The 13,711-nt window shown below is 51.0% G+C and overlaps 1 protein-coding gene across 3 annotated transcripts; it reads left to right on the top strand.

Moving 5' to 3' along the window:
- The first annotated feature begins 1,444 nt into the window (after positions 1–1,444).
- Positions 1,445–13,263, top strand: LPAR5 (lysophosphatidic acid receptor 5). 3 transcript variants are annotated; one of them, XM_047065479.1, is made up of 2 exons: positions 1,445–1,641; positions 9,612–13,263. In XM_047065479.1, exon 2 carries the CDS (start codon positions 9,822–9,824, stop codon positions 10,941–10,943), a length of 1,122 nt encoding a protein of 373 aa, XP_046921435.1. In that variant the 5' UTR covers positions 1,445–1,641; positions 9,612–9,821; the 3' UTR covers positions 10,944–13,263. The 3 variants fall into 3 exon arrangements, with proteins under 3 accessions (XP_046921435.1, XP_046921436.1, XP_046921434.1); XM_047065480.1 differs by lacking the exon at positions 1,445–1,641 and adding an exon at positions 3,187–3,457; XM_047065478.1 differs by lacking the exon at positions 1,445–1,641 and adding an exon at positions 4,050–4,205.
- The last annotated feature ends 448 nt before the right edge of the window (positions 13,264–13,711 follow it).

The raw sequence follows: 13,711 nt of genomic DNA, 5'->3' as shown, positions 1-13,711 counted from the left end.
ACTGCCTTCCTGCCCCCTGGGAATCAACATTCCAAACCCTGGGATTTATGGATCTATCTGAAGGTGAAAGAACCTCATGAACGGTACTCAAAGAAGTAGCCATATTCCCGGAGAAGACCTAAGAAGTCAGGAAGTTGGATTGAAGAAGGCCATGACTGGGGTCTGAGGGGTTGTGTGGGCCATGCGGGCATGTGTCTTCATTTCTGAAGTCCATGACCACAGATGAGTATGGGCTTGTCCCTCTGGAGGATAAAGGCCAGAGCCTGACTGAGATAATGTCCCGGGGGTGGGGGTGGGGGGACAACCCCAGGGAAGTAGGGCAGAACTTACATTTTATCAAGAGAGAGGAAACAGCTGGGGCGGGGAGCTCAGGAAACGCTTGATTTCACATCCAGTGATGGGCCAGATGGTCTGAAGGTTGAGGTGGTCACATTTTGACAATATACATTGAAATGTGACTCCAGCATTGGCCTTTAATAACTTGGGATCTCCCAAAATGTGTTCTAGGGACACGTATGTTTGAGAACCTGTATAGTCTCTCCTTCTACAGGAGCACCGTGATTAAGAACATTAAAAAAAATTGGGGAACCTGGGTGGCTCACTTGGTTGAGCATCTAACTCTTGGTTTCAGCTCAGGTCATGATCTCACGGTTTGTGAGTTTGAGCCCCGCGTCAGGCTCCATGCTGACAGCTCAGAGTCAGCTTGAGATTCTCTTCTCTCCCTCTCTCTCTCCGCCTCTCCCCTGCTCACTCTCTCTGTGTCTGTCTCTCTCAAAATAAATAAATACACTTTTTAAAAAATTAAAAAAACAAAAACAAAAAAAAACCCCAACTTGTTTATTAACAGAAAAGTTGAAACGCACAAAAATATAGTATAATGCCCCCCATGCACCTTCATCCGCTTCAATTATGAACACATGGTCAATCTTTTAATGGTATGTTAAAGGCTCTGAGAAGCCCTGTAACAGAGAAACCTGTTCAGTCTGGTGTGTCTCAGACTTATTTGACTACAACATCCTTTTTCACCTACCACTCAAAAACTTTAACTTGTTTTTGTGTATTGAGCATGGACAACATGCCTAGCCTTGTTGATACAGAAGACAAGGGGCTCAGCCAGAGGGCACAGAGATGAGGGACTGTCCCCCAGCCCTCAGAGCTCACAGCCTGAGGGAGCCAGACAGAAGCAGGGTGGAATGGCCCTGGGCAGGGTGGGGGATGGCCATGAGTGGATAGAGCGAAACCGCCTGCTGGAACCCAAAAGAGAAAGAGACACCCAGGGGGAACTGGTGAGTACAGTGAGAGGTTGGTGGGTTAGTCATCTAGCATCAGTGAGTGGGTGTGCCAGTTAAGCTTCCCGGAAGCTAGGGAGTGTGTGAGCAATGGGTGGGGGGAATCATTAATAGGCAAGGGTTGGGGCTGGATTAAGTACCATTCTCTGCTGGGATTTCTTCTCTGGCCACCTCCGAAGGCCACTGAGGGCGCTGCTTCCTCTCTCCCGATCCCGTGTGTGGGGTTGGGTGAGTGCAAGGAGCTGGGACCTGCTGAGATCTGCCAGGAGAGTGTGTCCCCACCCACCTCAGGAGCAGGTCCTACCAGCCCAGCCCAGCTCAGAGCAGGCAGCGGAAGCCACAGGGAACACAGGTATGGGGGTGTCACGGGGCAGGGGGGGAGGGGGTTGAACCTCGTAGGGGGCACGATGGGGAGCATCCCTCCTTCAGAGTGGGGTTTGTGGGTGGGATGGAGATGAGGGTGGGCCATGGGCCCTGGAAAACCTCTTTGAATAGAGTAAAAAGCTAAAAGGGGCTGCCTCAGGCAGACAGGCCTTTTGGGGCCAAGCCAGGGGAGACAGCCACCACGCTTGGCACACCCAGGAGTGCCCCCTCTGAAGTCTGAAGCCCCTACACTGGGGCATCTTGGGGGAGATGTGACCTCCCCTTCACACTTTAGGCCCCCACCATTATGCTGAACGTTGAGCTTCCCACAGCCACTTAGGAGGGCTCTCTGGTGGGGGGCATCCAGCTCTTCCCCACCCTCAGATAAAACTTAACCCCCCGCTCACCCTCCGAGTCTGGGCCCTCTGCTAGATGACAATGAACTCATCTTATTGGACTCCACTAATGGGCTCACTGGCACAGATGTGTTCTCCTAGTTATCCTTCCCAGCTAACCAAGGTGCGTTTTAATGGGGCTTTGAGAAACACCACCTTAACCCGGTGCACTCGTCTTCTATATGAGAAGATTAGATGAGATGGTCTCTAATGTCCCTAGAATTCTGATAGAATGCGACTCATGAGTGGCATGAAGGGGATGAAATTTCAGATACTGAGCACAGGTGGGGGAAATATTTGAGGGTCGGCAAGGCCTTATGATACCCTCGTATCATACTACTAAGGGCAACTGCCTACCTATTACCTGTGTTTGGGGGGGGGACCTCCCACCAGGTTGTATCTTGAGCTCCTTTTAGGCTGAGTAAGTCTTAGACCCAGGGGGAGATGGAGGTAAGGATTGGGGGGAAAATAGAAACTCATACCTGTAAGCCTCACTTCCCGGGAGGCACCAGAGCCCAGCTCCTGCTGTTTCTGCCTAAGGCTGTCAGCCCTCTCTAGCCTGCTGCCCTCTAGCCTGTGCCCCAGCCACATAGACGCCTTGTATGCCCCGGCACCCGGAGAAGGAGGGGAGGGGGGAAGCCGGGGTGCACAAATGCCCCCCGAGCTCAGAGCAAGGTCAAAGATGCCCAAGGGCTCCAGATTTCTCTGAGGGGGCAGGACCCACCCAGCCCCCAAAGCAAGGGTAAGATGCATATAGACTACTCCGAGTGTAGGGCCGTATAGGGCTGAGCCGGTCTGAGTGACTTCTCCGGATTGTAACTTTATTTCCTGTTTTTCCAGCTCTTGAAAGCAGGGTGGAGGGAGATGTGCAGGTGGTGAGGTGACATCCACATACAGGGGGAAACGAATTACTGAGCTGTAGGCCACCTTTGCTTTCTGCTGCTTCCCAGTGAAGAATGGGAGACAGGAGGTCAGAATACCCAGGGAGGGGGAGAAGACGTGGCTGAGAATGATATCAGATGGGGAAGCCAGGGGTGGGGGGGTGAGGGGGGAGCGAGGCGGGGAGCAGGGCGGTGGAAGGCTGGAGCAAGAATTTGGGCTGGAGAAAGCAGAGCAGGCCTGGAACAGGAGGAGGGATGATGGAAAGAGGACCCAACTCCCCCCTGGAGGCCTGTGCCTGAGGCTCTTCTCCTTGAGAAGAATGTGGCCCCTCGGGTAGGAAGAGGCTGTCCACTGAGCCTGGCGACACTGTACTATCTCCACGCCCCAGACCCCTCAGATGAGCACGATTCATCTGTGTCCTCCAAGCAGCTCCAGGACAGAGCTTTTCACACAGCCTTCAGACTTTGTTAAGCTTCTGCTGGAGGCTCCAGCATAGTTTGGACCCGTTGGAGGAGCGCGAGCATTCAGGTAGTAAGAGGTATAATTTACAATTAAGCCTGTCTGTGGGTAAAGGGTACATCCTCCTACTGCTGCCTGCACACAACAGCAGAAGTGGACTTAGCCGACAGGATGGTCAGAACCCACACCGTGTAGGGATGGGACACACTGGCTGGCCATGACTCCCAGCTGTGGCCTCTGGCATCGAAAATGAGGTTTGGGGCTATTCTAGAACGGATCTTCCGGGGCAAGGAGGAGGAGATCTGAGATTCCTTCTTTTCGAACTTCTGGAGGATGTGAATTACTAAAAAGAGGAGACAGAGAGAGCAAGGCATTTGGTGGATATGCTAGAGGAACAAGAGGGGTGCGCACGGGGAGTGTGGCGGACAGGAGGAGTCTGGACAAAGAGGAGTTATTTCTCTTCCCCGCCCTGCCCCCGTCACTGTCTGGGATCACCTATTCCTTTCTCTTCAGCCCTCTCTGCATGGCTGGTCAGCCGCCAGAAGGGTGGATAGCACGGGCAGGTTGCGTGGAGAACAGGGAGGAATGGCCATGACCTAGCCTCCTGCCCATTTTGACTCACATTCTCACTTCCTGCCTGGCAGAAAATAGCTCTGCCCCTCTGGCTTATCTCAGCAAAGAGCAGCGCCCAGCCCAGCTCAGAGGGCAATGGAACAGGTCCAAGAGGACTAGAGGACCTAAGGAACCTGGGCCTTGGATGTGCCCACGGGAAGCTGAAAGAGACCGAGGGAGGAGGAAAGTGGCCGTCCACGCTCTGGTGTGTGAGTGGTGTGGAGGGCGGGTGGTGTGGAATGGCCAGTTCCTGGGGCCTCCATATGCAGGGTCCCTTTTTGCCCCTCAGTGTCTTGGCCCTGGGATCTATTTGTGCACCTCTGCATGGGTATGTGCTCCTGAGGCTGCCTGACTCTGTACGTCTGGATGTGTAAGAATATTGTCCCAAAGGCAAGGGCTGGGTCTACTCTTCCTCCTCTGGCCCAGTTGTCCGTGCCTCCACACATGCACATACTTGTGTGGGAGAGGGTGTGGGCGTATAGTGATTTGTATGTTACGAGGGATCTTGTGTGCACATCTCCTAGTGTACCTACACCTCTCTGTGTCCTTGGCACATGCACGTGTGCGTAGTGGTATGCTTGTTACCACATCCGTGCATGTTGAGGTTACTAAGATCATGTGGGCCTCCCAGTCCCTCCTCCTCTCTGGTGAAACGGAGCCCCAGTGTTCATTTTTTTCTGGGGCAGCTGCTGTTTTTGCTTCCTACGTTTCCCCCACAACCTGACCTCTTTCTCAAGGCAGGACTGGGGAGAGATCCTGGGGCTGCCCCTCCCCCCCCACCAGCTAGAGCCCTCCTTCCATTTCCTGTTTGCCTTCTTTTTGGCAGTTTTTCCCATCTTTGCCATCTGGCCTGGCACTGTGCCCATTCAGCTCCACTGACAGGAGCCCCAGGGAAGCAGGCAGATGGGGTGGGGACCAGGGCAGGGCCTGGCAGCCTCTCAACACCCAGCTTGGGCCATTGTGTGTGTGTGTCTGTTAGAAAGGGGTGACTTTTTGACAGAAAGGACTTCTCCACTTTGGAATTCAGTAACGACGGCATAACCATCTGCTTTATGGGTCTCTAACTGTACCTTTATTTTATTTTAATTTTTTAATGTTTATTTATTATTGAGAGACAGAGAGACACAGAGGGTGAGCAGGGGAGGCGTAGAGACAGGGGGAGACATAGAATCTGAAGTAGGCTCCAGGCTCTGAGCTGTCAGCACAGAGCCCGACGCGGGGCTCGAACCCACAAACTGCGAGATCATGACATCATGACCTGAGCCGAAGTTGGTAGCTTAACCAACTGAGCCACCCAGGCACCCCACTAACTGTACCTTTAAGCAGAAGCTCACCTAGTACCTTATGGTCTCTTTAACATTGTGACTTTATTGACAGAAATACTTGGGATTCTTGGAAAATAATTACTCATTCACTCATTCATTGTCAGGCATGTGCCTCCCAGTTGTAAGAAGCTATTGATTCTTCAAGCAATGGTTCAGAATGATAAAGTGTTACTGTAGTTATAGTGTAAACTGTTTTTGAAATTTCAATGCAGGCTGTTCCCGAACAGGCCTTTTAGGGGACATGGTCCTTTACTAAGTGAGTTAGACACCTGGACAAGATAGGAGTGTGATAAGAAGCGGTTGACTGACTGATTGATACAAAAGATATTGCAGCAAGATTACAGGATGGGTGGACATTGGGGGTGGGGGCAGATTTCCTTCCAGGGGGCCAATGAATGTCACAAGGGCCTGCTAAGCAGAGACTGAAGTGTGAGTGAGCTTGGGAATAAAGGGATGGAAGATAGGGCCCCACCCAATGACCTTACCATCTAGGTGGGGATAATGGAATCAAATAAACACACATAAAACAACCGGAGGAGTTCAAGGCAGCAAACAAAGTGCTTAAGTAGGTAAGAGGACATCCTAAGGAGGGGCACACTTGTGTGTGTGTGTGAAAACAAGAGGACTCTGTTACCAGTGTTTGAAAGTCGAGAAAAAGTGGGCTATTAAAAAGTATATATTGCACCTGGGCAAATAAGGAAGTAAACACAATTTATTTGTGGGCACAGATTTCTTTTTTCTTTTTCTTTTTAATGTTTATTCATTTTTAGAAAGACAGCATGAGCAGGGAAGGAGGCAGAGAGAGAGAGGAGGACAGAGGATCCGAAGCGGGCTCTTGCGCTGACAGCAGCGAGCCCGACTTGGGGCTCAAACCCACGAACTGCGAGAGCATGACCTGAGCTGAAGTTGGACCCTCTGCCGGCTGAGCCCCCTGGGCGCCCCTATGGGCACAGATTTCTCATGGGCTAAGAGACCAAGTGCTCCGTGCAACATGCGTTCTCACATCCAACCATCCACTCTTGTTGCAAGCAGCGGGGCAGCTTGGAGCTGGGTTGGAATCCTGAGTTTGAATGCCAACCGGAGCTCTAGAGCTTCTGTTTCCTTTCCCGTAAAAATCAGGATGAACAGTCAAAGGACTGTTGGAAGGAATAAAGACGAGGTGCCTAAAATACCCCGGGATGTGGCGGATGGTCAGTAAATGATCGCTAGCAATTTTCATGCAACATGTATTGAGGTAGTGGCTCGGACTACAACGATGACTAAGTCCCAGTCCGCAGCCCCTCCCTCCACGAGCTCACAGTCTAGTGGGAGGGGCAGACCAAGAACAGCTAATTACAATACAGGTGGGACACCCAAGGGAAAGCTGTGCACAGAGTGGAAGCACCTGTGAGGGAACTACAGCTGCCCTGTGGGGAGGGAGGGAGTCAGGCAAGGCTTTCCGGAGTCCTAAGAAATGATTGACTTTGCCAGCTGGGGAATGGGAGGCAGAGCACGTGCAAAAGGCATGTGCCCAATTATCATTAGCTTGGTGTGACCGGAGCAAAGAAGCATGGTGGGGGGGGGGGGCATGGGTCAGGGAAAGAGTCTCATTTCATTTGCCTTTCTGTGTGTTTCATCCCCCTGTAGTATTATTTTCATTGTTGAAATGGGTATTTTGCAGAGGAAATGTTTATTTCCTTTATTCTACGAGACCTCTCACAAGTCTTAAACTGCTGGTAGTCGTAGTCGGGGGGAGAACAAATGAGCAAAAAACCCACAAGAAAACTCTTAGAGTCAGGTTTACAACTTGGTTCCATGCAGGAAGTTAAGCAGTTTCAGGGCTCGTGGCTGGCTCAGTTGGTGGAGCAGGAGACTCTTGATCTCGGGGTTGTGAGTTTGAGCCCATGTTGGGTGTAGTGATTACTTAAAAATAAAATCTTAAAAAAAAAAAAGAATTTAAGCAGTTTCTTTTGAAAGGAATAAATCCAGTATCTTGGAATAATTGCTCAGGGTCTCCAGATGACCCTGCTCCCTCAGATGGCATGTGGACCCCACGTTCACAGCATTATTCACAATAGCCAAAACGTATAAAATTCCAAGTAACCATTGCCAGATGAATAGATTAAAAACAATTTATGCATATATTATTCCGCTATTAAAAAAAAAGATTGCAATTCTGATACATACTACAACATGGATGGACTTTGAAAACTTTATGTGAAGTGAAATAAGCCAGACAGAAAAGGACAGATACTATATGATTCCACTCATATGAGGAACCTAGGATAGGCAAATTCAACACCAAAATACCAAGTAATCTATTTTTAAAAATGGGCAGAGGACCTGAGTAGACACGTTTCCAAAGAAGACATACGGATGGCCAGTGGACACATGAAAAGATGCTCCACGTCGCTCATCATCAGGGAAATGCAAGTCAATCTCAAAACAATGTGATATCACCTTACATTTGTCAGAATGGCTGGCATCAAAAAGACAAGAAATAAGAAATTCTGGCGAGAACGTGGGGAAAAAGGAACCCTCTTGCATTGTTAGTGGGAATGTAAATTGGTCCAGCCACTCTGGAAAAGAATATGGAGGTTCCTCAAGTAATTAAAAATAATTTATCATATAATCCAGTAATTCCACTGCTGGGTATTTACCCAAAGAAAATGAAAACACTAATTCAAATAGAGTAGGCAAATTCCTGGAGACAGAAAGTAGAATAGAGGTTACCAGGAGCTGGAGAGAGTGTGGGGAGAGAATAGGCAGTTATTATTTAATGGGTATAGAGTGGTTTGGGATGATGAAAAAGTTCTGGAAATAGCAGTGACAATCACGCATCATTGTGAGTGTACTTAATGTCACTGAATTGTATACTTAAAGACAGTTAAAATGGTAATTTTGAAGTTCTGTGTATTTCAGCCCCCCGCCCAAAAGATGGCATTTGGGGGTTAAAGATGGAGGAGTAGCTTCTGTGGCATTAGGACATTAAGGAGGGTGGGATCCTGTGACCATGTCCTGTCCCTCTGACTCCTCTACCTCCGGGCCATATCTGTTGTCCACCAGCTTTTGCCTGAGCACTGTGGCTGCTGTGGTCTGCTCTCTCCAGCAGCCTCGGCAATGCCCTCGGTACCTCCTCGCCCCACTGTCACGCTTTCTGGACTTAGGGTCCCCTCTGAACCCTCATTAAAACAACACCTTCTGGGGCACCTGTGTGGCTCGGTTGGCTAAGTGTCTGACTTCAGCTCAGGTCATGATCTCGCAGTTCATGAGTTCGAGCCCCACACTGGGCTCTGCTGCTCTCTGCCTGCTTCGGATCCTCTGTCTCGCTCTCTGCCCCTCCCCCACGTGCTCTCTCCCTCTTTCTCTCTCTCTCTCTCAAAGATAAAATAAACTTAAACAACCCCCCCCCCAAAAAAAAACAAACAAAAACAGACATCCATCCATCACAGACCCCATTTGGGAAGCTCCCTAGTCAGATCCTCCAGGGAACACTTGGAAAAGTACAAACTTCCCCTGCCTGGCAGGACCATGCTGATGTGCGATCCGCCTTTGAGAGCGCTTTGTGTTATTATCCCCAGTTTACGGATGAAAAAACTGAGAGAGGTCACACAAGCTGAATCTCTGACCACAAACCCAGCGTACACAGCAGCAACTGTGATGTAATGAGTGAGGCTCAGGATTTTGTACTGCACTGGGGAGTTTGAACTTTATTCTTTAGATAACTGGGAGCCAGCAGAGCTGGGGAGTTCCAGGGGAGGTGCTCCATCATAATTCTCACCATCTGACATAATACCTATTTACTTGCACTTTATTATCTGTCTCCCCTCAATGGAATGTAAGGCAGATGGGGGCAAGCAAGGCCTTCATTTTGTTCAGTGCTTTGAACATGCCTGGAACCTTCTAAAGGCTCAGTAAACATCTGTAGAAGACAGAAAGGAAGGGAGCAATGTTATTTGATAATAACAGCAACCTGGGCACTTTACACATATCTCATTTCATCTAACAACCTCATGACGTAAGGGACCCCCTCTTTTTCCCCCCAGGTAAGGAAAATGAGAGATTAAGTCACCTTTCTGAGGACAAAGCTAGGCAAGCTGGCAAAACCAGGATTTAAACCCTGGCAGTCTGATTCCAGAGCCTGGGCATTTAACACTGTGCTACACAGCCTTCCTGCAGAAAGCTATTCTGGCCGGATGGAAGGTGGGGGAAAGACCCAAGAGGCCAGCCAAGTTAGCTAGATAAACATTTGTGACTTCTACCCTGTCTTTGCATACTCTTGACTTTGGCTTCCCTTGCTATTCCAGGTCTCCACTGCTGATGAAGCCGTGACCCAAAGCATCCAACCCCTGGCAGCCATCTGCTCCGCAGCCATAGCCCACATTCCCATGCCCTGCTTGCTTTGGGGCGCTCTCTCTGTGCGGCCTCCAGGCCCCGCCCTGGAGATGAACGCGATGCCAGGGTCCTAGTGTGCCTCATGATGCCCCCAGCCTAGCTCCTCCCCACACTTCGGTACGATGTTGCCCAACTCTACCAACAGTTCTGTTCCCCCTGCCAACGGTTCTGTTCCCCCGTGCCCCGACTACCGGCCCACCCACCGCCTGCACATGGTGGCCTACAGCCTGGTGCTGGCCGCAGGGCTCCCCCTCAACGCGCTGGCCCTCTGGGTCTTCCTGCGCGCGCTGCGCGTGCACTCCGTCGTGAGCGTGTACATGTGCAACCTGGCGGCCAGCGACCTGCTCTTCACCCTCTCGCTGCCCGTGCGCATCTCCTACTACGCCCTGCACTACTGGCCCTTCTCCGACCTCCTGTGCCAGACAGCGGGCGCCATCTTCCAGACGAACATGTACGGCAGCTGCATCTTCCTGACTCTCATCAACGTGGACCGCTACGCGGCCATCGTGCACCCGCTGCGACTGCGCCACCTGCGGCGGCCCCGCGTGGCGCGGCTGCTCTGCCTGGGAGTGTGGGCGCTCATCGTCGTGTTCGCCGTGCCCACCGTCCTGGTGCACAGGCCCTCGTCCTGCAGCTACGGCGGCGGCCAGGTGCGCCTGTGCTTCGAGAGCTTCGGCGACAGGCTGTGGAAGGGCGGGCTGCTGCCGCTCGTGCTGCTGGCCGAGGCGCTGGGCTTCCTGCTGCCCCTGGTGGCGGTGCTCTACTCGTCGGGCCGGGTCTTCTGGACCCTGGCGCGGCCCGACGCCACGCAGAGCCAGCGGCGGCGGAAGACCGTGCGCCTCCTGCTGGCCAACCTCGTCATCTTCCTGCTGTGCTTCGTGCCCTACAACGCCACGCTGGCGGTGTACGGGCTGCTGCGGGGCAACCTGGTGGCGGCCAACAGCAAGGTCTGCGATCGGGTGCGCGGGGTGCTGATGGTGATGGTGCTGTTGGCCGGCGCCAACTGCGTGCTAGACCCTCTGGTGTATTACTTCAGCGCCGAGGGTTTCCGCAACACCCTGCGAGGCCTGGGCACTCCGAACCGCGCCAGGACCTTGGCCACCAACGGGGCTCAGGGGGCGCTCGCCGAACAGCCCACTGAGACCACTTGCATCACCACCCCGGCTACCGCCGAACAGGGGCTGCTCAGGCCCTCCAACGTGGGGACACCCTTAACCCAGCTCCCCGAGGACTCGGCCCTCTGACAGCACATCATGCCATCGCTCGGTCACCCCCACCTCTCACCCCCTCGCCGCTGACACGCATTAGGGTGTGTACACGAGGGAAGTGGATTGGGCACTTGGGACTTCTGGAAGGCAACTCCCGCCCAGAAATGCAGAAAAGAACAAGGTGTGGGGAGCCTGGGAAGGAGGAGCGCTGTGCTAATGGCCTTCTTTAATTTGGTGGTGAGGGTGAGCCTGAGGCCGACCCCTTCCCCAGTCCCTAGGAAGTGAAGCTGTGAGCTTTCCCAATGCAGAGGCAGATGACTGGATGGCATGCCCTTGGCGTGGTCATGAAACACTCTTGAGAGCTGGGAGATGGAGCAGAAAGTGGGTGTCCTGGATTTACAGCCACCACAGTAGTCTTAGGACCTCAGGTGCCACCCACCCTCATTTCCACCTGGGCTTCCCTTGCCCAGAACTTCCCTTGCCGAGTAAACTCAACGATACGGAGTTTAATGGATACAGACAGAATTGGTTTCCTTCTTGGTTAGTGACCTGTAACAATTTGGACCTGGCACCCAAAGTGGGGTGGTTGGGGGCAGGACAAAACTGTGTGTTGGAGGGTATTTTTTTTCCCCAGATCCAGTCCCTGTAGCCCTTTTCACCTGTCTCTGTCCACCCCACACTGCTTTTGAGACTGCCTCCACTCTAGGTCCTAAATTCTCTCTCTCTGCCTCTGGTGCATCATCTAGAATTAAGGAGAAAATTCTTTGTACTAAAGTAGCAGTTCTTAAACTTTGTTCCCAGACCCTTTAACAACTCAAGGATTCCAAAGGGCTTTTGCTTGCACTTTATTCTTTTGAGACTTAACCATAACAGAAATTAGAACTCACGAGTGTTAACGACAGAAACACACAAGCACACTTTCCATTAGCTGTGAGAGCAATAATGTCATCACATTTCATGAAGCCTCTGGAAAACTCCACTGTATACCTGTGAGAGATGAGAATGCAAAGAACAGATGACATGGTGGGAGAAGCAGGATTCCAAAAATAACTTTGACCTTGTGGACATCCTTAAAGAGCCAGTATTAGAGCTCATGTATAACTTCTTCCCAGGGCATATACATACATTGTTTTTTATTACTACCAGGGACAGGGCAATACTTGGGCAAATCAATTGCTAATTGTAGTCCAGAAGGCTTGAGGGTTTGCAGGGGGTAGGTGGGAGTTGCACACCCAGTGTAACACCACCCTGGACTTCCTGGAGCGGCAGCCCTGAGGTGGGGGTGAACTAGTCACACAAACACTCTGAGAAGGGGCAGGGCTCCTCTCTCCCTGGGAAGGGAAAAAGGAACTATTGCTACAGCCAGGAAAGAACTTTCCAGTGAAAAAAGAGTGCAATGGGAGGACAGGAATAGGCTGGCTGTTCTTTGCAAGCTGGAGGCAAGGGACATGGAAGACTGGTTCATGGGCCACCTACTGTTTTCTTCCCTCTTTACAGGAGTTGGGCTGGGAGGGGTTGCAGAGTTGGCATCTTGAGACTCTGTGTAACTGAGGAAGTTGCTGCCATGCGTGTGTCCTGTATGCATTTCTGTCTCTGTGTCTCTCAATGATGTATGTTTCTGTGTGTGGGAGGGGGGAAAGAGAGATGGAGAGAGAGAGATAGAAAGAGATTGAGAGAGACAGATAGACAGTGTCAGGGTTTTCCTGTGTGTGTCTCTGTGTGTTTTAGTTTGGAGCAAGCCTTTTGTGTGTCTTTAAGCGAGTGCTTCAGATGGTGATTTACAGGGGTAAAATGACCCCTGGTGGCCAAAGCAGAGAAGTGACCCAGATTCCTCAGTGATAGCTTTCAAGTAGAGCCTTCCACCATCAGGTGCGAAGATACAGCCCTGGGCCAGGCCCTCTGGTTACTCTAGAAGAGGCCTGATGGTTAGCACCTGACCCATCTTGCTTCATCCTTAGGGCTCAAGACCCATGCCCTCCCAGCCCTGGGAGCATCAAACGTGGTTGTATTCCAAAGTCTCAGAACTTTGCCCTACCCAACCGAACTGGATTGAACACAGTTGTTAAAAATTACTTGAGTATTTTTATATTCTGATATGTGAATGGAATCCAAAGTACCAAAAATTCACATAGCAAGCATCTTCTAACATTCTATATAATTTACTTATTTATTTTTATAATTTTTATAATTTCTTGTCTGTTTCCCCGCCCCCCCCCCCCCCCCCAGGTATGATGTAAAGTCCCTGGAGGCAGGGATTTTGGTTTGCTTGGTTCTTTGATGTATCTCCAGCATCTAGAACAGCTCCTGGCACAAAAAAAGTGCTCAATAAATACTTGTTGAATGATAAACAGTTGAATTTTGGTGTGGAGTAGTTTATTATCTAGTGGGGGAGCACAGACAAGTCAATAACTACCATTCAAGATACAAGATTCAAGAATGGGGAGTCAGGTGTTGGCAGTTAATTTAGTTGGCAGTGGGAAGCCCGTAAAGGTTCCTGAGTGGGGTTTTGCTCATTCTGGCAAACAGTGTGGGATAAATTGTAGGGAAGTGAGGAGGGGAATCTAAAGGGAAAGGAAGACGGGTCAGACTGCCGTTAAAATTGTCGAAGAGAAGTGTGACCATAGCCTGTGGAGGTGGATGGAAATGGGTCCTCTCCAGTGTGAAATCTCGGGTGTCTAAGTTCTGGTGGACTGTTTCCCCATATTCAGCACATCCAAAGAGTTTCTATCATGAGTACAGAGACGCAAGACTAGATTAAGGAGATGTGGCAGGCAGAGGAGGAATGAACAGAAGAACCTGACAAG

This window comes from Lynx rufus, unplaced genomic scaffold, assembly GCF_022079265.1.
Source record: "Lynx rufus isolate CCGP_SWC_20201006 ecotype Redwood Valley unplaced genomic scaffold, mLynRuf1.p SCAF_7, whole genome shotgun sequence".
NCBI lineage: Eukaryota > Metazoa > Chordata > Mammalia > Carnivora > Felidae > Lynx > Lynx rufus.
This window is presented reverse-complemented; position numbering and strand designations above follow the sequence as displayed.

What these genes read in the sequence shown, in the direction of transcription:
- LPAR5 (XM_047065479.1), top strand. Translation starts at nt 9,822, where the DNA reads ATGTTGCCCAACTCTACCAACAGTTCTGTTCCCCCTGCCAACGGTTCT.